Below are 25,770 nucleotides of genomic sequence, written 5' to 3'. Positions count from 1 at the left end.
TTCAGAATTATTTCGACTTGACTATTCTCTCTAATGACAAATATCAAAACTCATAGTTACCAAAATGTACATTTTATCCATGAACATTGGTATACTCAATATCAAGTAAATCAACATTATTTATTTCTCTACTATGGATACCAGCTAGTTTCCTGAGTGTCTTTCCTGTATAATAAGTGTATCGCTCAATTTCAAACATAGCTGTGTGTTGGTTTGTATACTTGATTAACTTTTTATATCTTGGTTGAATCCACTTTACCCCTGTTAGTGATTGGGTGTATATCATGTTGGTCTATTGCCAGAGATGTCAATGTCTATTATTGTTTAATGTGCGATAAAATCTTAGTGATGTGTGTCATGGATTGAGCTATGTATATTAGTCTGTTAAAAATTCCGTATTCAGTTCAGTGAGTCTTAATCTAAATATAAATGTTATGGTGGTTTACTTGGGTTATGTCTTGGTGCGTTCGGTCATCCACCGACCATTTATGGTTGTGTTTGTTGTTGATCCCGTCAATAAAAATAAATTCTGGTTACATACCCTTATGTACTTCTGTTGGTATGATTTTAGTATGGGAATCAGGTACTGTATTACTGTGCTAAATCCTGCTTAACTTGATGCTAACATGTAATAGGCATATATTCCTATCAAAACACATATTAAAATTGATGAATAAATATATAAATATATAAATATACAAACATATAAATATATACACAAATAACCAAATTATCAAAAATATCTATGTTGCTATAATATTACATATGAATCAATTCCTGAACACTCTGTTATATATGATCTAAAATCAACTATAATTGTATCTAAATAGGATATATTTACATATTGCATCGATTGAACCTTTGCACCAATGTTAGTATCTCAACATTTGATGGATTTGCAATCACTAAAATCATTAAAAAAACACTGTGTATTGCAAATAGGTCTTGCAAGGTTTTCTTATTACGCATCCTAAACAAGTATGTAAATCCTCTCTGGCATTTAATCCGCCAGGGTTTTTGGAATCTAGTTGTATAATGTATCTGGTCTCTAACTTCCTCAGTTTAGATTCCCTGTCACCCCCTCATCTACTGGGTAATATTGCATCTACAACAAAGTATTTTAATCCTCCATTGTTAGAATCATGTTCCTCCCTAAAATGCCGTGCTACCGGATAAGTATTATCCTGGTTGGTAATAGCACGGAGGTGTTGTAATATGCGCTTGTGTACTTGCAATTTTGTGCTACCCACATACTGGAGGCCGCAAGGGCACTCCAGCACGTATATTGCATATTCTGTGTTACACGTAAGGAGTTTCTGGAGTTTGTACTCTTTGTTGTTAACCCCTTCTGTGCCCATGACGAGCTGTACTCGTCATGGGCCGCGGTTGCGCTGTGCCCATGACGAGTCCAGCTCGTCATAAACCCCGCCCGCTAATGCAACGGCCGGCACAGGGCGGGGAAAGTGCGTGGCACACAAGGGGTTAAAAGGGTTTTTGTATGTTTTGGTATTGACCCCGTGCTGACAAGCCGTGCAAGTTTTTCATTTACAAAACCCTTTGTTAGTTGATAACCAGTTCGTATTTGCTATTACATCTGGGCTGGTATTCACAAGTAAATCCCTCATGGATGGTGCTCTACTGTAGGTGATGGACACCCGATGCGGTAGCCGGGGTCCTATCACCGGCACTTTCAGAACCAATGGCTAATTTTTTTGGCCAATTTTGCGAAGATTATTCTGTTGTCTACTGTATCTCATAATGACTCTAAATTGGACGGCCTTTTCTGCCTTCTCTTTCCCTGATGTTTTTCGTGGCTTCTGTTGTTTCTCACTTATCATCTCTTCCCTGCTGAGCACCATGGACTTAGTAATTGCTTTGTTGGTTACTTGTTCAGGGTATCCCCTCTCTCGAAATCTCAGTTTGCTGCTCTCTTGTGACCTTCTCAGATCTTGCTCGTTACTGCAAATACGTCTGAGACGCAGCATCTCACCATAAGGTATACTGTTTATGAGATGTTTTGGATGTGAGCTGCCTGATGTTTCTTTCCTATAGAGTCTAGTTTCTATTTTATTGTTATGTACATATATCTGTGTAGCCAAAGAATGTACAGATACTTGACTCATAGTGACTGTGAAGTGTAAGTTAATACCATTCTGATTTATTCGCTTCACAAAGTCCTCCACATGTTCTTTTGTCCCTTTCCATATTACAAATAGATCATCAGTATAGCGTAGCCATACGTTTACATTCTCTCTGAGTATTTGTACATGTTCTTGTATGAGGACCCGCTCCTCCCAGCAGCCCATGTGCAGACAGGCGTAGCTGGGAGAGAGGCTGGCCTCCATTGCTGTGAGTGTGCGAGAGAAAGTGGAGGTCAAAGAGCGTTCTATGTCACTTCCGTTACCCCAGGCGTTTTGGTGAATTGACGTCCATGCAGCCGCCATGACAGCCAGGGCATTTATGCATGCACCCTTGCTGGTAGCCCCAGCAGAGGGGCCAAGGAAAAAAGGAGCTGTATGATACCAGGGTGCTTTCAAGGGTAGAATATCCTATTACCTGTCAATGTCCATTCGAGAGTCAGAGAGGCAGGTTTCGGCAAGGATGCTATAGGTTCTTATTTATGTCATATTATAATACTCATTCTTGTATGCCTTTGAAAAAAGAGTATGAATTATAATTCCATATGTTTTTCATATATCTGAAATTAATAATATTAATAATAATAGCGCTGATGATAATAATTGCAATGATGGTGCTAATAATAGTAATAGCAATAACAGTGATAATGATGGTAGTAGTAATAACAATTCAAATGATGATGATAATAAATGTATTATCAGTAGTAAAAATAGTAGTAATAATATTAAGAGTAATTTTAATAATAAGGATGATGATGATAATAGTAATAACAATAAGAGTGATACAAATGGTAGTAGTAGTAGTAGTAACAATAAAAATTACATTGATGATTATAATATTAGTAGTAGTCAGGGCCAGCTCTAGGGCGGTGCGACCGGTGCCACTGCACCAGGCGCTGACTTCATGGGGGGGTGCTGTGTTTGCAGGAATATTATAGTTTTTAAAGCACCTCCTACTGCGTTCCTGGTCTCCAGCAATTTGAATAAAACAATAAAAATGTCAAGATAACTCTGGTGATGAATGTTCTTCCTGGAGAGAGATCAGAATTGTGTCTAGTGGAAGTTTTGACTCTTCCTAAGGTAGCGCAGAGGGTTAATGTGCCTGCTGCAAAGGACGTGTACCTTGCAAATCATGACAGTGCGTTTGTCAGAGAGAGCCTTTTGCTTTATGAAACTTTATGAAAAACTTTATTGCATGATTTAAAAAAACCGTTGCAAGTTACAAAAGATAAAAGTTTACATTTTAACCCCTTCCATGCTCATGACGGAACGGTTCCGTCATGAGCCACGGTTGAGCTGTGCTCATGACGGAACCGTTCCGTCATCGGCCCGCCCGCGCACGAACCCTTCAGCACCGCGGCGGAATTCGCCCAGCGCTGAAGGGGTTAAAAGAAAATAGAGCCCCAATTCTTTATAGTAAAAGACCCCCGGGCCCCCCAATTGTCAGCGGTCTCTTGTAGTTACCCTGCCGCCGATACATTGGTGGTGATCCCTTTGGGGCAATTGTGGTCGTGTCCAAGTTTAAAAAAAATTGAGAAAATTTGAGTCCTGGAATAAGCCAACCTTTTCTGCTAAGCTCCTTTAGTCAGTTAGTTTGATGACTCTAACAGTTTATCCTTTGTCTGGATGTCTGCGAGGAGGACCTGCCAGTAATTTTTCTAGTGGAGTTTGCTGTTGATGGATCCCCTCCCCTAGTTTTTTTGCAGCACGATCCATAAACCTTACTAGTGCATCGTTTAAATTGGTGTTCCGTGGGTCAAAGCAGGCCAGTGCTGCGGCTCCGCATGATCTGATCGCTTTGATGTTCCAGCCTTTCCGTAAAAGGGACCTTCTTTCCTTCAGCTAGTTTAGACACTTTGCTACTTGCAGTGTGTACGTTAAAATCGTAATATAGAACAGTGAGTGAATCAAAGAGCTGCATGCAAATGCAAGGTATAGATTAGAGCGTTATGATTTTTCATTATTCTAATGTTGCAGACATGGTTCATTTCGGTAAAAAGTTAAAAAGAATCCTTATTATTAAAAGTGACCCCCAACTATGGTGTTATGTTTTAAATTCAAAATTTGTACTTCTCCAGACCAAGCACTCCTAAACTATACTGTCCCTCAGTATATATGATGCGACTCCTCCACTTTGAGTCCTCTGTCTTATGTAACATTTCCTATACACTGATTTACACACGTATGATTGATTGTCTCTGTGGAATGTGTGTGATGCAAAGTGCTCTGACACCCTGCACTGGTATGAGTGGCGCTATAAACCGAATTAAATGCATCGGAGTGAGAGAGTGGTTATGGAGACTTGAAGGGCACTGTTGAAGGGTGGTAGTGAGGGAATCCGTGGTGATGGTGGTCATTTGAGGGCGCCAACAAACATTGTCACACAGTGTGCCACCAGTGCTAAAGCCGGCACTGGTAGTAGTAGTAGTTGTAGCAGTAGTAGTAGTAGTTGTAGTAGTAGTAGTGGTAGTAGTAGTAGTAGTAGTAGTAGTTGTTGTTGTAGTAGTTGTAGTAGTAGTGGTAGTTGTAGTAGTAGTAGAAGTAGTTGTAGCAGTAGTAGTAGTAGTTGTAGTAGTAGTAGTAGTTGTAGTAGTAGTAGTGGTAGTAGTAGTAGTGGTAGTAGTAGTAGTAGTAGTTGTAGCAGTAGTAGTAGTTGTTGTAGTAGTAGTAGTTGTAGTAGTAGTTGTTGTAGTAGTAGTAGTTGTAGTAGTAGTAGTAGTTGTAGTAGTAGTAGTAGTAGTAGTAGTAGTTGTAGCAGTAGTAGTAGTTGTAGTAATAATAATAATGATGACGATACCATTATCTATAATAACAATAATAACCACTGAGTGTGTTTGCTCTCTCTCCTCCTCTCCCCCCCGCAGTAACGTGCAAGGAGACAGCCAGACCAGCATCTGTATCACCATCGAGCCCGGGCTCCTCCTGAAAGGAGACATCTTGGTGAGTGTCACTGGAGAGCAGTCCGCTGCTCCCCTCCGCGTGGGAGGTGACGTGAGTCCAGTACAGGAAGTAGATCCTCACGGTGGGACATCTGGTGGGATAGAAATGCTACTACTGTGAATGAAAGACCTACTAAAAATAGGTTTATAGCGCTGATCTTTGAAATGATTCACCTCTGGGTGCTTTCTGGAGTGAACAAGAGCTTTGGTGGAGTACCCATTGGGGGGCCACTCAGGCTAATGCAGCGCAGGGAGTGGGGGCAGCCATTCAGGGTCATTCATGCCAACCCTCTCGATTCAGGCGGGAGACTACCGATTTCAAAGCTAGTCTACCGCCTCCTGATTCAGGCGGGAGACTACCGATTTCAAAGCTAGTCTTCCGCCTCCCGATTCCTGCATGCAGAAACCAGATTCCTTGGTGGCCCTCAGGGGCCGGTCTTGTATGACTCGGATGATGCACTGCCAGTAACCTGCTCCTGCTAGCAAGTGCACGAGATTTATGTCACGCTTTCTCTGCCTGCCATAGCGATTTTTCTGTGCTTCAGACAGGTATGGAAGACACTTATATTTGAATTTCTGATATCTGATACTGCAATCCCATACATGCCGATAGACCCGATGCAGGCTGCTATAGAAGTCAATGGGAAAAATACTTTCTCCCGATTATTTTTCAAAAATCTCACACTTTCCTCTTCCAAAATGTTAACATGTATGCAGGGGCACCGAAACCTTCAAAGGGGGGCCTTTCAAGCCCAAATGCAGGGCATATCTTTGAGATATGGCCTTCTCAGGGGACCCTTATCACATTCTGCGAGGGGAAGGGGGCATCCTTGTGCGATACTTGCAACACGCCAGAGGATTCGTTGATGTATGCTACTTGTTTTTCTTTCCGAGGACCTTGTTTGAGTTGGATGGTTGCTTCCTGGTGTCACACTCCAAATAGGGATCCCTGTGTAACCCTGCTCAGCCCCCTTCCCATGACACATCCGTTCTCTGGATTTCATTGGCTAGTGGGCTCCTCCAGACATGAGTCAGAGCCACAGTCATGCATTCGATATGACACTAGGTTGGAAGGCGTGCTCAGTGACATCACATGCTGTATGTGCCAGTGATTTAAGTTCTCACTGCTGAAAACTGGTGTCACCTACTGATTACAAATTCAAACCCTAACACGGTCAACTCAGCCGGTAATCCTTCTAAAGTCAGCAAGTATATTCCTATTAAACTGGTAACTGCAAATCAGAACATTTCAAGCACTTGTAAAAAGCAGGAATAAACACTATACAAAGTTATAATTATCGTTATGTTGAATGGTCTGTGCTGGTTAAATCTTATACTGTTATTTTTCGTTATATAAGGAATCCTCTGCAGGTTGCCCCTCGACCTTTCCCCTGTGACACACAGACAGGACTTACAAGCCGGCTGGTGCCTGAATTTCGATTTGACCGTGTGCTCTGTGAACGACAGTGTGATTGCGACCTGGGCTGTGCGTGGCATGGCCCTTGCTGGTGTGTGCTTGTCACTCCCTGGAAGTAGTGTTTAGTGGTTGACTCCAATCCGACGCACATACCACTATTTTGTCCCTTTGCGCCATCCATAGGCCTGCTCTTCACCTCCCTGTGAATCTTGGAGTTGTCAATCAGGGCAGCAAGGGTCAGCCATGGGATTTCCTCTTCCCTCTCACTGGGGATGTCATGTACATACCTCATCGAATGCAGACTGTGGTGCTCTTTTGTTTATTGGGTTGTATGCACTCTCTCGGAGTTAGCAGCTGCATAATGGCGCCTCCAGATAATAAAATGGTAAAGACCAAAGAGAGTGGGCAGGAGGTAAGAACCTCACAGCCTCAAGATTGGGAGAGCTCTAGAGAGAGAGAGAATCATGTATGTGTGTGGGTCTGTGGCATGTGCAGTGCTTACTTAATCTGTATACAAATCGGTGCCAGGGCCTAAAATCTTGCTCAGAAGTCGGTGCCCTACGTCATCAAATCTTTGGAGTGCCGAATAAGAAGGCTGCCCAGTCTATGCTCTTTCTTATGCATCTTTCATCCACCACCAGGTACTCCCAGTCAGAGACGCCAAATTTCGAGAGGGGCTAAGAAAAGATTTCGGGAGGGGCTAATTCTTCCAGCAATAGGCAGAGTGGAGCTGCAGGGGCTTTAAGAAGGGGTTAGCAAACAACAAAGCCTCATTAACAAGTAAATGGTCTTTTAAAGAGTTGTGAAGTTCTGGGGTGCGGCTGTGTGTGTGCCCGGGAAGCTGTCTCAGCCTGGGCTGCCACACACGAGGGGGGGGACTGAAGCCCTTTGAGCCCAATGGGCGTTGCGCACCTGCTCTCAGCCCCTTTAGCTCTTGCCAGTTACGTTTAGTTTCTGCTTTGTCCATTTGTCACAGTTTTTCTGGTACTAGGACTATTTCTGAAAAAAGTCTGATGAGTTTAGTTTGAAAAAGGTTTTATTTGATGAAAAGATAAAACGTAGTACAATAAAAGAAAATGTATACAATAAGTATAGAACAATAATACTAGATCATATGGGGGAGGGGAAGGAAAGTCTGACGAGTTTAAACAAGTGAGTAAGCAAGAACCGTGTATAGCACAGAACTGGCCAAAAGGCCAGGGAGCGCTGTTCAGCGTGAAAGGCAAAGGTAAGGAGTCAGCAGGTGATTGGATGGGAGCTGGGTTCTGAAAGCGGGGCTCGAGTTATACATTGGGCGCGATGCCCGGGATAGCATCATGGTCCATCCCTAACTCGGTGCACCTTGCCCAGACAGGCACAGTGAAGCTGATTACAATAAATACTGCACCGTCCTTAGCGTAGACAGTTTGCGCCTGTGCTGCGGAGAGTCGTGAATTAGTGAAAGGCAGAGCTTTAAACCATGGCTCTGTCTTTCACTGGAGGGTTACCGATCTCACCTTGAGGGTACAGGGATCTCCCTACAAGGGTGATGCTTGTTGACTCCTAAGTACTACCACAACCTCCTCCCTAGGAGCACCCTCAAGGGGTACAGTGAATGTATGTAACCTATTATTTTTTCTTTTTTTCCCCATTTATGTAGCGCAAGCTTGACCCGAAGGTATCACAGCATCAGTTGCATTACAAATGGACACATTTTTTTTTGTTAGGCACTGGGAGATTAAGTGATTTGCCCAGAATCACAGGATGTTAAGCGTCCCTGCCAAGATTCGGACCCGGTTCCCCAGCTTCAAGGTCGACCGCTTTGACCGATAGGCCACATCCTCTTTTCCTATGTTGTGCACAGTCAGTTCACCTCCTCACAGCTTCTGTGCCCTTGCACCCTCTTCTCTAATAAGTTATAGGCACAATGAGAAAGGGTTCGCACATTCAGATGGGTCCACACACAGTGCAAATAGGAGAAGTCCCCTGTTACTGTACTAGCACGCATCGTGCGCCAGCACAATAAATTTACAGAATGGGCCGTGTAAGCATCTGCGTCCCAAAGGGGCTGTGGCCAAGATGCTGCAGAGAGCAGTCGTGCTGCACTAAAGCCCCTGTGCAGCCTACTGGACCTTCAGGGGGCACAGCACACCAATAGTAGCAAGGAAGGAGAGAGGGAGCTCATGATTGCCATCTTCTGACCCGCAGTGGACATAAGACGGACAAGACTGCTGGCATGGCCAGAGAGGCGTGCGGTACTGGACACACGGCTCCCAGGGTCACAGTGGAGCGTCCGGCTATGCCAGCCAAACTGAGCTACGGTTCGAGCTGCACGAAACTCACGCTACTGACAGGAAAATGGCTGCAGAGAGAGTGAGTGCACTCAAGATGGAAGTGTGGTGGCCCTGAGTTGCTGGCCGTGCTGCCCACCGCCCTCTTGGTGGGCCTAGCTTAAAGGTGTAGCCTGGTAGGGGCATTTGCTGCACTGAAGTACCTGGGCTGCTTTTGGCCTGGATAGGACTGCTGTGCCGCAAGCCTGCCGACACCCATGACTAGTGCAGTCACTGAGGAGTCGGGCCAGTGTGTGCTGTTAAACTGTAGGGAATGCTGTCTCAGCGTCTCGGCAGCCGGAACATTGGAATTGGCAAGTGCCAGGTGGTGAGCATGTCCCTCAACTCCTCTGAAGGGGGAGCCACCGGGTGGAGCAGTGTGCCATAGGCTCCTGCACATCTTTATCTCCAGTGGCGGGTTCAAACCCCTTTGTTTGTAGGAGCGGGTAGAGAGGAGCCGTGGACCCTGTTCACTACCCCCCCACCCGATTGTCTGTGGCTACCATGGACAAAAACAGTCTGGTCAAGTCCACTGTGTAAGATTTGGGGTACTTTACTTGGCTTCTCACAGCACATCCACAGAGTAAGATTTGGGTGCTTTACTTGGTTTCTTGCTTCACATCCACCGTGTGAGATACGGGGTACTTTACTTAGCTCCTCACAGCACACCCACCGTGTGAGATAAGGGGTACTTTCCTTAGCTCCTCGCAGCACACCCACTGTATAAGATATGGGGTACTTTACTTAGCTCCTCGCTGCATACCCACCGTGTAACATACATGGTACTTTACTTGGCTCCTCGCAGCACACCCACCATGTAAGATGCAGGGTACTTTACTTAGCTCCTCGCAGCACACCCACCGTGTGAGATAAGGGGTACTTTCCTTAGCTCCTCGCAGCACACCCACTGTATAAGATACGGGGTACTTTACTTAGCTCCTCGCAGCACACCCACCGTGTAACATACATGGTACTTTACTTGGCTCCTCGCAGCACACCCACCATGTACGATGCAGGGTACTTTACTTAGCTCCTCGCAGCACACCCACCGTGTGAGATAAGGGGTACTTTCCTTAGCTCCTCGCAGCACACCCACTGTATAAGATACGGGGTACTTTACTTAGCTCCTCGCAGCACACCCACCGTGTAACATACATGGTACTTTACTTGGCTCCTCGCAGCACACCCACCGTGTAAGATGCAGGGTACTTTACTTAGCTCCTCGCAGCACACCCACCGTGTAAGATGCAGGGTACTTTACTTAGCTCCTCGCAGCACACCCACCGTGTAAGATACGAGGTACTTTACTTAGCTCCTCGCAGCACACCCACCATGTAGCATACGGGGTACTCTACTTAGCTCCTCGCAGCACACCCACCGTGTAAGATGCAGGGTACTTTACTTAGCTCCTCGCAGCACACCCACCGTGTAGCATACGGGGTACTTTACTTAGCTCCTCGCAGCACACCCACCGTGTAAGATACGGGGTACTTTACTTAGCTCATCGCAGCACACCCACCGTGTGAGATACGGGGTACTTTAATTAGCTCCTCGCAGCACTCCCACTGTGTAAGATATGGGGTACTTTACTTAGCTCCTCGCAGCACACCCACCGTGTGAGATACGGGGTACTTTACTTAGCTCCTCGCAGCACACCCACCGTGTGAGATAAGGGGTACTATCCTTAGCTCCTCGCAGCACACCCACTGTATAATATACGGGGTACTTTACTTAGCTCCTCGCAGCACACCCACCGTGTAACATACATGGTACTTTACTTGGCTCCTGGCAGCACACCCACCGTGTAAGATGCAGGGTACTTTACTTAGCTCCTCGCAGCACACCCACCGTGTAAGATACGAGGTACTTTACTTAGCTCCTCGCAGCACACCCACCATGTAGCATACGAGGTACTTTACTTAGCTCCTCACAGCACACCCACCGTGTAAGATGCAGGGTACTTTACTTAGCTCCTCGCAGCACACCCACCGTGTAGCATACGGGGTACTTTACTTAGCTCCTCGCAGCACACCCACCGTGTAAGATACGGGGTACTTTACTTAGCTCATCGCAGCACACCCACCGTGTGAGATACGGGGTACTTTAATTAGCTCCTCGCAGCACTCCCACTGTGTGAGATACGGGGTACTTTACTTAGCTCCTCGCAGCACACCCACCGTGTGAGATAAGGGGTACTATCCTTAGCTCCTCGCAGCACACCCACTGTATAAGATACGGGGTACTTTACTTAGCTCCTCGCAGCACACCCACCGTGTAACATACATGGTACTTTACTTGGCTCCTCGCAGCACACCCACCGTGTAAGATGCAGGGTACTTTACTTAGCTCCTCGCAGCACACCCACCGTGTAAGATACGAGGTACTTTACTTAGCTCCTCGCAGCACACCCACCATGTAGCATACGAGGTACTTTACTTAGCTCCTCACAGCACACCCACCGTGTAAGATGCAGGGTACTTTACTTAGCTCCTCGCAGCACACCCACCGTGTAAGATACGGGGTACTTTACTTAGCTCATCGCAGCACACCCACCGTGTGAGATATGGGGTACTTTAATTAGCTCCTCGCAGCACTCCCACTGTGTAAGAAATGGGGTACTTTACTTAGCTGCTTGCGGCACATCCACTGTGTAAGATTTGGGGTGTTTAAATGGCGCCTCGCTTCACATCTACTGTGTAAGATACGGGATACTTTACTTGGCTCCTCACTGCAAATACACTGTGTAAGATACAGGGGGGAAGATTTACAACTTCTGGCACATCCCTGCAACCATGTAAGATACGGGATACTTTACTTGGCTCCTCACGTCTCATAAAGTGTGTAAGATACGGGGTACTTTACTTGGCTCCTCACCTCCCATACACCGTGTAAGCTTTGTGGTAATTTACTCGTCTCCTCCCAGCACATTCACCATGTAAGATACGGCGTACTTTACTTTTCTCCTCGCAGCACAACCACCATGCAAGATACAGGGTACTTTACATGGCTCCTCGCTTCACATCCACCGTGTAAGACTTGGGGTACTTTACTTGGCTCCTCACTGCACATCCACTGTGTAAGATACGGGGTACTTTACTTGGCTCCTCTTAGCACATCCACCATGTAAGATACGGGATCCTTTACTTGGCTCCTCGCTGCACATCTGTGTAAGATACGGGGTACTTTACTTGTCTCCTCGCTGCACATCCACTGTGTAAGATACAGGGTACTTTACTTGGCTCCTCGCTACACATCTACTGTGAAAGGTACGGAGTACTTTAATTGGCTCTTTGCAGCAGAACCACAGTGTAAGATTTGGGGTACTTTACTTGGCTCCTCGCAGCACACCCACCGTGTAAGATACGGGGTACTTTACTTGTCTCCTTGCAGCACATCCACAATGTAAGATATGTGGTACTTTACTTGGCTCCTCGCTGCACATCCACCATGTAAGATACGTGGTACTTTACTTCGCTCCTCGCTGCACATCCACTTTGTAAGATACGGGGTACTTTACTTAGCTCCTCTTAGCACATCCACCATGTAAGATGCGGGGTACTTTACTTGGCTCCTCGCAGCACATCCACCATGTAAGATACGGGGTACTTTACTTGGCTCCTCTTAGCACATCCACCATGTAAGATGAGGGATACTTTACTTGGCTTCCTCGCAGCACACCCACCGTGTAAGATACGGGGTACTTTACTTGGCTCCTCTTAGCACATCCACCATGTAAGATACGGGATACTTTACTTGGCTCCTCGCTGCACATCCACTGTGTAAGATACGGGGTACTTTACGTGGCTCCTCGCTGCACATCCACCGTGTAAGATACAGGGTACTTTACTTGGCTCCACGCTGCACATCCACTGTGTAAGATACGGGGTACTTTACTTGTCTCCTCGTAGCACATCCACCATTAAGATATGGGGTACATTACTTGGCTCCTCGCTGCACATCCACCATGTAAGATATGTGGTACTTTACTTGGCTCCTCTTAGCACATCCACCATGTAAGATATGGGGTACATTACTTGGCTCCTCGCAGCACATCCACCGTGTAAGATATGGGATACTTTACTTGGCTCCTCTTAGCACATCCACCATGTAAGATGCGGGGTACTTTACTTGGCTCCTCGCAGCTCACCCACCGTGTAAGATATGGGGTACTTTACTTGGCTCCTCGCAGCACATCCCCCGTGTAAGCCTCAGGGTACTTTACTTGGCTCCTCGCTGCACATCCACCATGTAAGATACGGGGTACTTTACTTGGCTCCTCGCTGCACATCCACCGTGTAAGATACAGGGTACTTTACTTGGCTCCACACTGCACATCCACTATGTAAGATACGGGGTACTTTACTTGTCTCCTCGTAGCACATCCACCATTAAGATACGGGGTACATTACTTGGCTCCTCGCTGCACATCCACCATGTAAGATATGTGGTACTTTACTTGGCTCCTCTTAGCACATCCACCATGTAAGATACGGGATACTTTACTTGGCTCCTCGGTGCACATCCACCATGTAAGATATGGGGTACTTTACTTATCTCCTCGTAGCACATCCACAGTGTGAGATACGGGATACTTTACTTGGCTCCTCTTAGCACATCCACCATGTAAGATATGGGGTACTTTACTTGGCTCCTCGCAGCACATCCACCGTGTAAGCTACAGGGTACTTTACTTGGCTCCTTGCTGCACATCCACTGTGTAAGATACGGGGTACTTTACTTGTCTCTTCATAGCACATCCACCATTAAGATACGGGGTACATTACTTGGCTCCTCGCAGCACAACCACCATGTAAGATACAGGGTACTTTACTTGGCTCCTCGGTGCACATCCACCATGTAAGATATGGGGTACTTTACTTGGCTCCTCTTAGCACATTCACCATGTAAGATATGGGGTACTTTACTTGGCTCCTCACCTCACATACACCGTGTAAGTTTTGTGGTAATTTACTCGTCTCCTCCCAGCACATTCACCATGTAAGATATGGCATACTTTACTTTTCTCCTCGCAGCACAACCACCATGCAAGATACAGGGTACTTTGCTTGTCTCCACGCAGCACTACCATCATGTAAGATACAGGGTACTTTACATGCCTCCTCGCTTCACATCCACCGTGTAAGATTTGGGGTAGTACTTTACTTGTCTCCTTGCAGCACAACCACTGTGTAAGATATGTGGTACTTTACATGGCTCCTCGCTGCACATCCACTATGTAAGATGCTGGGTACTTTACTTGACTCCTCGCAGCACACCCACCGTGTAAGATAAGGGGCACTTTACTTGGCTCCTCTTAGCACATCCACCATGTAAAATACGGGATCCTTTACTTGGCTCCTCGCTGCACCTCTGTGTAAGATACAGGGTACTTTACTTGGCTTCTCGCTGCACATCCACTGTGTTAGATACAGGGTACTTTACTTGGCTCCTCGCTGCACATCTACTGTGAAAGATACGGAGTACTTTATTTGGCTCTTTGCAGCACAACTGCAGTGTAAGATTTGGGGTACTTTACTTGGCTGCTCGCAGCACACCCACCGTGTGAGATATTGGGTACTTTACTTGTCTCCTTGCAGCACATCCACAATGTAAGATATGTGGTACTTTACTTGGCTCCTCGCTGCACATCCACCATGTAAGATACGGTGTAATTTACTTTGCTCCTCGCTGCACATCCACTTTGTAAGATATGGGGTACTTTACTTGGCTCCTCTTAGCACATCCACCATGTAAGATGCGGGGTACTTTACTTGGCTCCTCTTAGCACATCCACCATGTAAGATGCGGGGTACTTTACTTGGCTCCTTGCAGCACATCCACCATGTAAGATGCGGGGTACTTTACTTGGCTCCTCGCAGCACACCCACCGTGTAAGATACGGGGTACTTTACTTGGCTCCTCTTAGCACATCCACCATGTAAGATACGGGATACTTTACTTGGCTCCTCGCTGCACATCCACCGTGTAAGATACGGGGTACTTTACTTGGCTCCTCGCTGCACATCCACTGTGTAAGATACGGGGTACTTTACTTGTCTCCTCGTAGCACATCCACTATTAAGATACGGGGTACATTACTTGGCTCCTCGCTGCACATCCACCATGTAAGATATGTGGTACTTTACTTGGCTCCTCTTAGCAATCCACCATGTAAGATGCGGGGTACTTTACTTGGCTCCTCGCAGCACATCCACCATGTAAGATGCGGGGTACTTTACTTGGCTCCTCGCAGCACACCCACCGTGTAAGATACGGGGTACTTTACTTGGCTCCTCTTAGCACATCCACCATGTAAGATACGGGATACTTTACTTGGCTCCTCGCTGCACATCCACCGTGTAAGATACGGGGTACTTTACTTGGCTCCTCGCTGCACATCCACTGTGTAAGATACGGGGTACTTTACTTGTCTCCTCGTAGCACATCCACCATTGAGATACGGGGTACATTACTTGGCTCCTCGCTGCACATCCACCATGTAAGATATGTGGTACTTTACTTGGCTCCTCTTAGCAATCCACCATGTAAGATATCTGGTACTTTACTTGGCTCCTCGCAGCACATCCACCGTGTAAGATACGGGGTACTTTACTTGGCTCTTCTTAGCACATCCACCATGTAAGATGTGGGGTACTTTACTTGGCTCCTCGCAGCACACCCACCGTGTAAGATAGGGGGTACTTTACTTGGCTCCTCTTAGCAAATCCACCATGTCAGATACGGGATACTTTACTTGGCTCCTCGGTGCACATCCACCATGTAAGATATGGGGTACTTTACTTGGCTCCTCTTAGCACATCCACAGTGTGAGATACGAGATACTTTACTTGGCTCCTCTTAGCACATCCACCGTGTAAGATATGGGGTACTTTACTTGGCTCCTCGCAGCACAACCACCATGTAAGATATAGGGTACTTTACTTGGCTCCTCGGTGCACATCCACCATGTAAGATGCGGGGTACTTTACTTGGCTCCTCGTAGCACATCCACTGTGTAAGATACGGGGTACTTTACTTGGCTCCTCGGTGCACATCCACCATGTAAGATATGGGGTACTTTACTTGGCTCCTCGGTGTACATCCGCCATGTAAGATATGGGGTACTTTACTTGGCTCCTCGCAGCACACCCACCGTGTAAGATACGGGGTACTTTACTTGGCTCCTCGCTGCACATCCACCATGTAAGATGCAGGGTACTTTGCTTGGCTCCTCGCTGCACATCCACCATGTAAGATGTGGGGTACTTTACTTGTCTCCTCGTAGCACATCCATCATTAAGATACGGGGTACTTTACTTGGCTCCTCTTAGCACATCCACCATGTAAGAGATGGGGTATATTACTTGGCTCCTCGCAGCACAACCACCATGTAAGATGCGGGGTTCGTTACATGTCTTCTCGTAGCACATCCACCATGTAAGATGCGGGGTACTTTACTTGGCTCCTCGTAGCACATCCACTGTGTAAGATACGGGGTACATTACTTGGCTCCTCACAGCACACCCACCGTGTAAGATACTGGGTACTTTACTTGGCTCCTCGCAGCACACCCACCGTGTAAGATATGGGGTACTTTACTTGGCTCCTCGCTGCACATCCACCATGTAAGATGCGGGGTACTTTACTTGGCTCCTCGCTGCACATCCACCATGTAAGATGCGGGGTACTTTACTTGTCAACTCGTAGCACATCCATCATTAAGATAGGGGGTACTTTACTTGGCTCCTCTTAGCACATCCACCATGTAAGATACGGGGTACTTTACTTGGCTCCTCGCTGCACATCCACCATGTAAGATACGGGGTACTTTACTTGTCTCCTCGTAGCACATCCACCATGTGAGATACGGGGTACTTTACTTGGCTCCTCGGTGCACATCCACATTACTTGGCTCCTCATGGCATAGCCACCGTGTAAGATTTGGGGTACTTTGCTTGGCTGCTCTTCCAGTGCCCAAGTCTGCGGGTTCACTGTGGTATCTAACATCAGACTTTGTTGTCTTACAGCGGGACTGGAAGAATTGACGTCTAACCCTCAGTTACTCGCGGCTGCATTGCTGGTATTTCCTGTGTACATATCTATAGTATGTCTCTGCATTGTTGGCCTCACAAGCTTAGGCTCTTGTGATGCCCGGCTGCACTGCTGGGACTGCTGGTGTCTTATCATATGATCTCCTACCACTCTACTTTGAGCTCTACTCTTCGGTGTAGTGTAAGATTGTGGATGCATCATGATGCTAGTATCTTGCACTGCTCTCTGTTGTCCTTGAGGGCTTTGGTGTATCCAGCGTAAAGTGATGTGGTTCATCGTTGCATTGATGCTGTCTCCCGCATAGGGTTAGTGGTATCTTACTGCATTGTTGGTATCTCCAGTATTACTAGTGTAACAGTCTTCCTACTCCTCTCGTATCCTCCGTCTTCGATTCTTTGGCTGCAGCTAACAGTGCCTCCATTGTGAGGGTATGTGCCCCCCTGCATCTCCAGTGGCATCTCCAGGGTTACATTCTCTAGTGTTTCACTAATCTGGTCCTATCTCTAGTGCAGCAGTTTGCAGCGCATTCCTCTAGGGTTATGTTAGTGGTAATATTGGGATCTCTTTTCCTTATTATATACATTGCCCTAGGGATGCAATGGGGGTGTGTGTGTCTCTTTACTCCACTCCTGAGGCATTGCAGTATTACAGAAGAGCCAGGTTTTATGGGTTAGTGGACTAAGGCGTTTACTGTAAGGGCCTGTGTTCGACCTCGAGGTCACAGGTTCTAATCCTGGTGGAGCCACTCAGCCTCTCATCCTTCTGAGGTCGATCAAAATGAGTACCATTGAGGGGGGTAACAATTAACATCTGTTATTTAACGCCAAGATACCCTTGGGTAAACTTGCGCTTTACGAATACACGTGTTATGTTATGTAGAAGGGGACAGAGAGCACTTGTGGGTCACTTCTGGAATAATGATCATACCAGTGCACGTATAGCACTGGCACCATTATAAGCGGGCGTTCCCTCATTAGATGGGGATGTCGCCCCATGCTCAAGAGGGATACACTTTGCCTGTTCCTTATTGTGGATGGCGCCACAGAGGTAAACAATTGGGGCACATTCAGTGCATTCTTCCCCGAGGGTGTGCTCTAAAAGGCGGGACAGGGTCCCAAGGACCCCACAGACACCCTCCTGTAGGCTAATTTCTGTCCCCCTTTGGAAGTTCAGGCCAGTGCCACCAGATGGTGCGGCTGGTTGAAGGAGCTGCGCCACTTTTCACTAGTGCCCTGCCCCAGTGGAGTCATGGGTACGCTGTGCATTATTTGGAATAGGGCGCACAATCCCTGTTTGTGCCGGGCACACTGGTTTAAAGGTGCATCATGGTGCAAACAGAGACACTGCACCCTTAGTATGATATGGCCATTGGTATCTCCAGTGAAAACATAGGTTGCTCATTACTGCACTGTGGATGTCTCTTGTCTGTGGTTTCTGTGGTTCCTTAATATCTCTTAAATCTCCCAACAGCTAAAGTGCTACCATAAGAAGTTCCGCAGCCCGAACCGTGACGTCATATTCCGGGTACAGTTCCATACCTGCGCTATCCATGATCTGGGGATCATCTTCGGGAAGGACGATCTGGACGAGGCCTTTAAAGGTAAGATCTCAGGCAATGCCAGGCTCTGTCATATAGACTGGACATGAGAGCCGTCAAAGCCAGTGCCAGGCTCTGTCATCTAGACTGGACATGAGCACCTTCAAAGCCAGTGCCAGGCTCTGTCATCTAGACTGGACATGAGCACCTTCAAAGCCAGTGCCAGGCTCTGTCATCTAGACTGGACATGAGAGCCTTCAAAGCCAGTGCCAGGCCCTGTCATCTAGACTGGACATGAGCGCCTTCAAAGCCAGTGCCAGGCTCTGTCATCTAGACTGGACATGAGCTCCTTCAACGTCAGTGCCAGGCTCTGTCATCTAGACTGGACATGAGCTCCTTCAAAGCCAGTGCCAGGCTCTGTCATCTAGACAGGACATGAGAGCCTTCAAAGCCAGTGCCAGGCTCTGTCATCTAGACTGGACATGAGCGCCTTCAAAGCCAGTGCCAGGCTCTGTCACCTAGACTGGACATGAGCTCCTTCAACGTCAGTGCCAGTCTCTGTCATCTAGACTGGACATGAGCTCCTTCAAAGCCAGTGCCAGGCTCTGTCATCTAGACTGGACATGAGCTCCTTCACATCCAGTGCCAGGCTCTGTCATCTAGACTGGACATGAGCTCCTTCAACGTCAGTGTCATGCTCTGTCATCTAGACTGGACATGAGCGCCTTCAAACCCAGTGCCAGGCTCTGTCATCTAGACTGGACATGAGCTCCTTCACAGCCAGTGCCAGGCTCTGTCATCTAGACTGGACATGAGCTCCTTCAAAGCCAGTGCCATGCTCTGTCAGCTAGACTGGACATGAGCGCCTTCAAACCCAGTGCCAGGCTCTGTCATCTAGACTGGACACGAGCTCCTTCAAAGCCAGTGCCAGGCTCTGTCATCTAGACTGGACATGAGCTCCTTCAACGTCAGTGCCAGGCTCTGTCATCTAGACTGGACATGAGCGCCTTCAAAGCCAGTGCCAGGCTCTGTCATCTAGACAGGACATGAGAGCCTTCAAAGCCAGTGCCAGGCTCTGTCATCTAGACTGGACATGAGTTCCTTCAACGTCAGTGCCAGGCTCTGTCATCTAGACTGGACATGAGCGCCTCCAAAGCCAGTGCCAGGCTCTGTCACCTAGACTGGACATGAGCGCCTTCAAAGCCAGTGCCAGGCTCTGTCACCTAGACTGGACATGAGCGCCTTCAAAGCCAGTGCCAGGCTCTGTCACCTAGACTGGACATGAGCGCCTTCAAAGCCAGTGCCAGGCTCTGTCATCTAGACAGGACATGAGAGCCTTCAAAGCCAGTGCCATGCTCTGTCAGCTAGACTGGACATGAGCGCCTTCAAACCCAGTGCCAGGCTCTGTCATCTAGACTGGACACGAGCTCCTTCAAAGCCAGTGCCAGGCTCTGTCATCTAGACTGGACATGAGCTCCTTCAACGTCAGTGCCAGGCTCTGTCATCTAGACTGGACATGAGCGCCTTCAAAGCCAGTGCCAGGCTCTGTCATCTAGACAGGACATGAGAGCCTTCAAAGCCAGTGCCAGGCTCTGTCATCTAGACTGGACATGAGTTCCTTCAACGTCAGTGCCAGGCTCTGTCATCTAGACTGGACATGAGCGCCTCCAAAGCCAGTGCCAGGCTCTGTCACCTAGACTGGACATGAGCGCCTTCAAAGCCAGTGCCAGGCTCTGTCACCTAGACTGGACATGAGCGCCTTCAAAGCCAGTGCCAGGCTCTGTCACCTAGACTGGACATGAGCGCCTTCAAAGCCAGTGCCAGGCTCTGTCACCTAGACTGGACATGAGCGCCTTCAAAGCCAGTGCCAGGCTCTGTCATCTAGACAGGACATGAGAGCCTTCAAAGCCAGTGCCAGGCTCTGTCATCTAGACTGGACATGAGCTCCTTCAAAGCCAGTGCCATGCTCTGTCATCTAGACTGGACATGAGCGCCTTCAAACCCAGTGCCAGGGTCTGTCATCTAGACTGGACATGAGCTCCTTCAAAGCCAGTGCCAGGCTCTGTCATCTAGACTGGACATGAGCTCCTTCAACGTCAGTGCCAGGCTCTGTCATCTAGACTGGACATGAGCTCCTTCAACGTCAGTGCCAGGCTCTGTCATCTAGACAGGACATGAGAGCCTTCAAAGCCAGTGCCAGGCTCTGTCATCTAGACTGGACATGAGAGCCTTCAAAGCCAGTGCCAGGCTCTGTCATCTAGACTGGACATGAGAGCCTTCAAAGCCAGTGCCAGGCTCTGTCATCTAGCCTGGACATGAGCGCCTTCAAAGCCAGTGCCAGGCTCTGTCATCTAGACAGGACATGAGAGCCTTCAAAGCCAGTGCCAGGCTCTGTCATCTAGACAGGACATGAGCGCCTTCAAAGCCAGTGCCAGGCTCTGTCATCTAGACTGGACATGAGAGCCTTCAAAGCCAGTGCCAGGCTCTGTCATCTAGACTGGACATGAGCGCCTTCAAAGCCAGTGCCAGGCTCTGTCATCTAGACAGGACATGAGAGCCTTCAAAGCCAGTGCCAGGCTCTGTCATCTAGACAGGACATGAGCGCCTTCAAAGCCAGCTACAACATTCCAAACCCTGGCTGATCTATTGGTGGATTTGCGTGTTAGACAAATGTACTCAAACACTAATAAAAAGATGATATGACTAGCTTGACCGCTGTCTCTGCAAAGTGTACAAGCTGCAAAATGCTGGTTACAGATAACTCCCATATTTATAATTTGAATTATTATTATAACAGTAGCATACTAGAAACTGGAAGCTTCAGCACACCCGGACACGAGAAGGACAGTAAGAGAAGGGTGAATGCATGAAGATTAGAACCAGAGTGAATATGTAATAATTAGGGGAGTAAGGGAAGGTATTAAAAGAACAGCGCTGACATCTCTTGGGGATTTTACACATAATCTAGTGTTCCGTGCCTGGGTAATATGAATTGTTCCTAAATGTATTGATTTGTATTTAAAAAACATTGGGCAAGACTGTAATTCACAGTGAGAGGTACTGCAGTAGGAGTTGCAATAGACTGTAGAGTGTTTCTGCTTTGAAGGTCAGCTGATGTCATACATGTGGCCAGAATATACATAGGAAATGTATTGTGCATGTTATCTTGCTTCCATATGAGCAGAAATGGCGCATATCACATTATGGAGGTTAAATAGTTGGCCTGGGCGGCAAATTCCGCTCCGCTCGCGGAATTTGCGGAATTTGGGTAATTTCGCGTTCCGCGGAGAACGCGAAATTGTCCAAAACTCTGCTTTTCGCAACTTCGCGACATTTTTTGCTTGTTCACGTTCTCAAAATGCGTGTTCACGAGATATTTCTACCCGAGCACGCAAACAGCAATTGTGAACAGGAAAAAAGCATTGCGAACAAGCAATTCCGCGCGTTCGCGGAATTTCTGCGTGTTCGCGGAGATTTTTACCGTTTCGCGGAGATTTGCATAACGCGATTACGCAAATTCCGCCCACCCAAGATTTCTTTGGTATTTGTTCAAAATCATTTACAAAATAACTGAGAAGTGGGTGCTACATTTCCGGTGACATACAGTGCTAAAGTGGCTAAACACATGACATTAACAAAAGTTTAAAGTTTGGCTGAAAGACATTTTTGAGAGTGAATGATATAGCATTGGAAATCAATTTGTTCACGAACAACCAGTGATCATGACAGATAAGTTCAATCTCAAAATGTATAGATGTTTCAATCCCTTGTATAGGAAATACCTGGGGTCTCCATCAGGTAATGGTAACACATAATTAAGAAACCGTCCACCCTCTAAGCAATTTTGTGGAGAAGGTGTCGTCATAATTCAAATCACCTACATTGAGTATTATATACCTACGAGAATCATTTATGAGAAAGAGTAGTACAACTCTTTCGAAGTATTTCTGTGTCGGTCACAACAGCAGTTCCCCCGTTGCTGTCAGTGCATCGTAATGTGTGCTAGATGTATGGATCTCAGTAGCTGACAACACCCTACACAATCCAGTAACCAATAAAGCAATATGGGCTACAGAACTCTTTTTGATTTGCAATTAAAAACGTTTATAGCACATATAGTTTGGTCACATTAAAAAAAGCCGTAAATGTTGTAGATCAGTTGAAATGGTCTTAGTAACAATAACGACACACTCTTTTTAACACGATCTGACTCTTGCAGATAGCTTTCATTTATGGAGCGAAACAAAGCGCTGTCCAAAGCAATCGCATGGTCTCTCCCTTGGTCACTTAACTTGGTCGCTTAACTCAATTTTTCAACTCTAGACTCAGCCCCACAAATTGGTACCAGTGGTTTTGAAGCTTTGAAACCTGATGCAATCGCAATTGTGGCTCGTTGTGACAAAGTCAACTGAATCTTTCCTAGAGAAGCCGCAAATGCGCTTTGCTGATTGTTTAAGAGTATCACTATATTGTTCTACGGTAAACAGCAGTACAGCTGCACACATCTGGATGCTGGATTTCCTAGTCACCAAGTGGACGCATGCAGATTTGCGATATAAACCATTTGGTGAATGCAGCTTTCATAATATTGTGCCGTAAAAGCTGTCACTTGTTTGAAATTTGCAAGATGTTTCAGCTATTGAGTTTACGAGAACATATTTGCCTAAACGTGTGATTTGAGGGATTTTAGTCTGCAATAATAAACGAACAAATAACCTGAATTTATATGTTTTAATGTTATACATATCATGTAGGAGAGCGAGAAATTTAGAATTCACAGCTTAATGCTTAGACACTTTTATAGCTTTTAAAAGCTTAAAAAATGTAAAAAGCTATTCACATTATCAATCGGTGCCACCTATTTGTAATTTTACTAATGTTTCTGAGCTATAGAAAGAGGATTTGAATTTATAATTACAAATTTATAATAGCCATTAATACTTTTTTAACAAACCATTCCTACTTTTTTGTAAGTTATTTGTAGTTCTGAAAAGTTCAGAGGATGTTTAAATATAATAATAGAAAATGTAAAATGTGTATTAATAAATCAATTTTTTTAAAGTTGCTAAATTTCTAGAGTACTTTTCTGGGATTTTTTTCATTATAAATATTATTGCTATAAACGTTCATGTTTTATTTATATCGCATAATAAAATAGCACCTTTAATCTTTAATTATTTGAAAAACAAACTGCAAACTGCTGTCATTATTATGTTATTAAATGCACATTCCTTGGGCACATATTCTTCAGATTCAAGAAAGGTAGGTGTATTTACCAACAATTTGCCAAAACATAATACCCCCATTTATATCTTTTTTGATATTTTGAATCATTTAAGTCTAAGTTTGAGTTTTTTTACTGAGGGTTCAGGAAATGCCAGGATTGGAAAGGTAGTATTAACAATTAGTCTTTAAATTCCACACATGCCATTTTAGATACTAAGGTAACATGTATGCACTATCTCCAAAACCTTAATCTAAATAATATAGGAGTATTTTGGTAGCCTTAGATGTAGGATACCTGTCATCTGTAATTTCAGTCATGAACTGGAATTAATGTTTACTATCTACTCTAAAATGTTCCTTGGATATCATATATGAATTGGTCTGTAACCTGTTTTGTTTCAAACACTTACCTTTTGTAGCCAATAGAGATAAAATAAAGTTTATATTATCCGCAGTAAACCATAACCCACTAGTAAAATGACTTTCAACTTGATTTTACTATTAGAAAAATACAAATGAATTTTTAGTACAAACTGTGAAAAATAGATAGAATTGATTTTCATAATCTTTTAGGATCGCTTCACATTGAAATCATTGTTATCTAAAGAAATAAAATATATTGAATGGAAAAACATAACTCATTAGGCAAATCTTGAGAAATGTAAATCAGTGTCTCTGATCAATTTATCACTTCTTAAATCAATATACAAAAATACATCAGTTATCTCATGAGTATATGGTTTACAAATATGTATTGTGTCTACAAGCCCAAGCTATTCAGCTCCTATGTCTTTCCCGGCAGAGACCCAGATGTGGGTTCTTTGTAGCATGTACCCGTAATCAGACTATGTTTAAAAAGCTGGTGAGGCAGTGGCTGTGTAGATTGTAATTTTTATCTGGCTGGACAGCACAGCTGTTGCCGGACAATTATGTGAGCATCACTATAGAGGGACTTTGGCCCCGCCCATACGTCAGGAGCCAGAAGTACATGTTCTGGCTGGGCAGATGTTGTGTGCGTCCTCAACAAAAGGGCTTGCTCTCTAGCAACTGTGATCATTTTGCGTTTTGTTTATTCAGCTGCCTAATCGTGACCTTTGAGGGACACACACATGATATTGTAATGCTATTAAAGTGTCTAAAATAACTAGATAATTAATGTTGTATTTCTCTGGCATCAGCATAGATGGACGGAGGGCAGTAATTGACCTACATGATTTTTTAGGTGGCTTGACAGTGCAGTGGTGATTTAACCTTTTAACCTACATCAATCTTATTCTACAATTCTTTACTTCCACATAAATACATATCTATTCTCCTGCTATTTACTTTTAATGCTTCATTACCATACAAAAGTCCTTTAAAGCCTGACCTATTGGCATTGCCAATGCTTGTTTCCTTTCAGTTTCTACTGCTTATTGCAGTGGATTTCTTTTTCCACCATTCTCACTGGTGATGTCGAAAGAACAACAATTTCATAAAGATTTTAGGGGAGAAAAACTTCAGAGTGTGCCTGCAAATTTTTGTGAAGTTTCTAAATTGTACCCCACAAAGTTTTCAACGTTTACCAAGTTTCAAACTGCATCCGAGGGAAGAATTTGTGCACAAAAGTGTGTTTTTTCCGCAGTTTTTCTCATTCAAGCCTTCCTTTTGCAGAAGGTTTTACTCTCTTTTCTTCACAACTCTACAAACGGTGTGAAGTGTAGACAGACTGCAAAGTTTAAAAGTTAAAACTAGCAAAGTCGTCATCTTTGCAGCTTGGCACACACCTCCACAAATGTAAAGACAGTCGTGGAATGTTTTAAAAGCCAACATGGACAAAATCGTGTTTGTTTGAGTTTTGTGCAAGCTGACTTCTCACTTCATTTCAGCAAAAGGAATGATACTTCCTTTCGACATTAATTTGCTGAAGAAAAAAACACAAAACCCTCTATGTTCACTTTTTTGCAGATGTATTTTCTTCAGGGAAATGTGATTTCACTAGTGGCATAATTGGACAAAAGAATCATAACTTAGCAACTTTATGAAGTGCAATATTGTTAAACTGGCCTATTTTCACCAGTGTGTATATATAGTTTGGCACTTTGGGGTTTTGTAACTCGTGTAGTTTTGGTTATTTCATGTTTATCTTTTACTGAAAAGAGTGAATATCACT

General features: G+C 45.5%; 1 protein-coding gene across 19 annotated transcripts in view; it reads left to right on the top strand.

Annotated features, from left to right (window-relative positions):
* The window catches only part of TNS1 (tensin 1), a 1,878,049-nt gene that overhangs the window by 1,565,327 nt on the left and 286,952 nt on the right, over positions 1-25,770 (top strand). For all 19 annotated transcript variants that reach the window (XM_085649989.1, XM_085649997.1, XM_085649992.1 and 16 more), the window contains 2 exons: positions 5,003-5,078; positions 18,326-18,455. In XM_085649989.1, coding sequence (XP_085506115.1) covers positions 5,003-5,078; positions 18,326-18,455 — 206 coding nt within the window. The remainder of the gene's footprint in view (positions 1-5,002; positions 5,079-18,325; positions 18,456-25,770) is intronic.

This window comes from Triturus cristatus, chromosome 3_2, assembly GCF_964204655.1.
Source record: "Triturus cristatus chromosome 3_2, aTriCri1.1, whole genome shotgun sequence".
NCBI classification, from domain to species: domain Eukaryota; kingdom Metazoa; phylum Chordata; class Amphibia; order Caudata; family Salamandridae; genus Triturus; species Triturus cristatus.
Note: the sequence above shows the minus strand (reverse complement) of the source record. Positions and strands in the feature narration are given on the sequence as shown.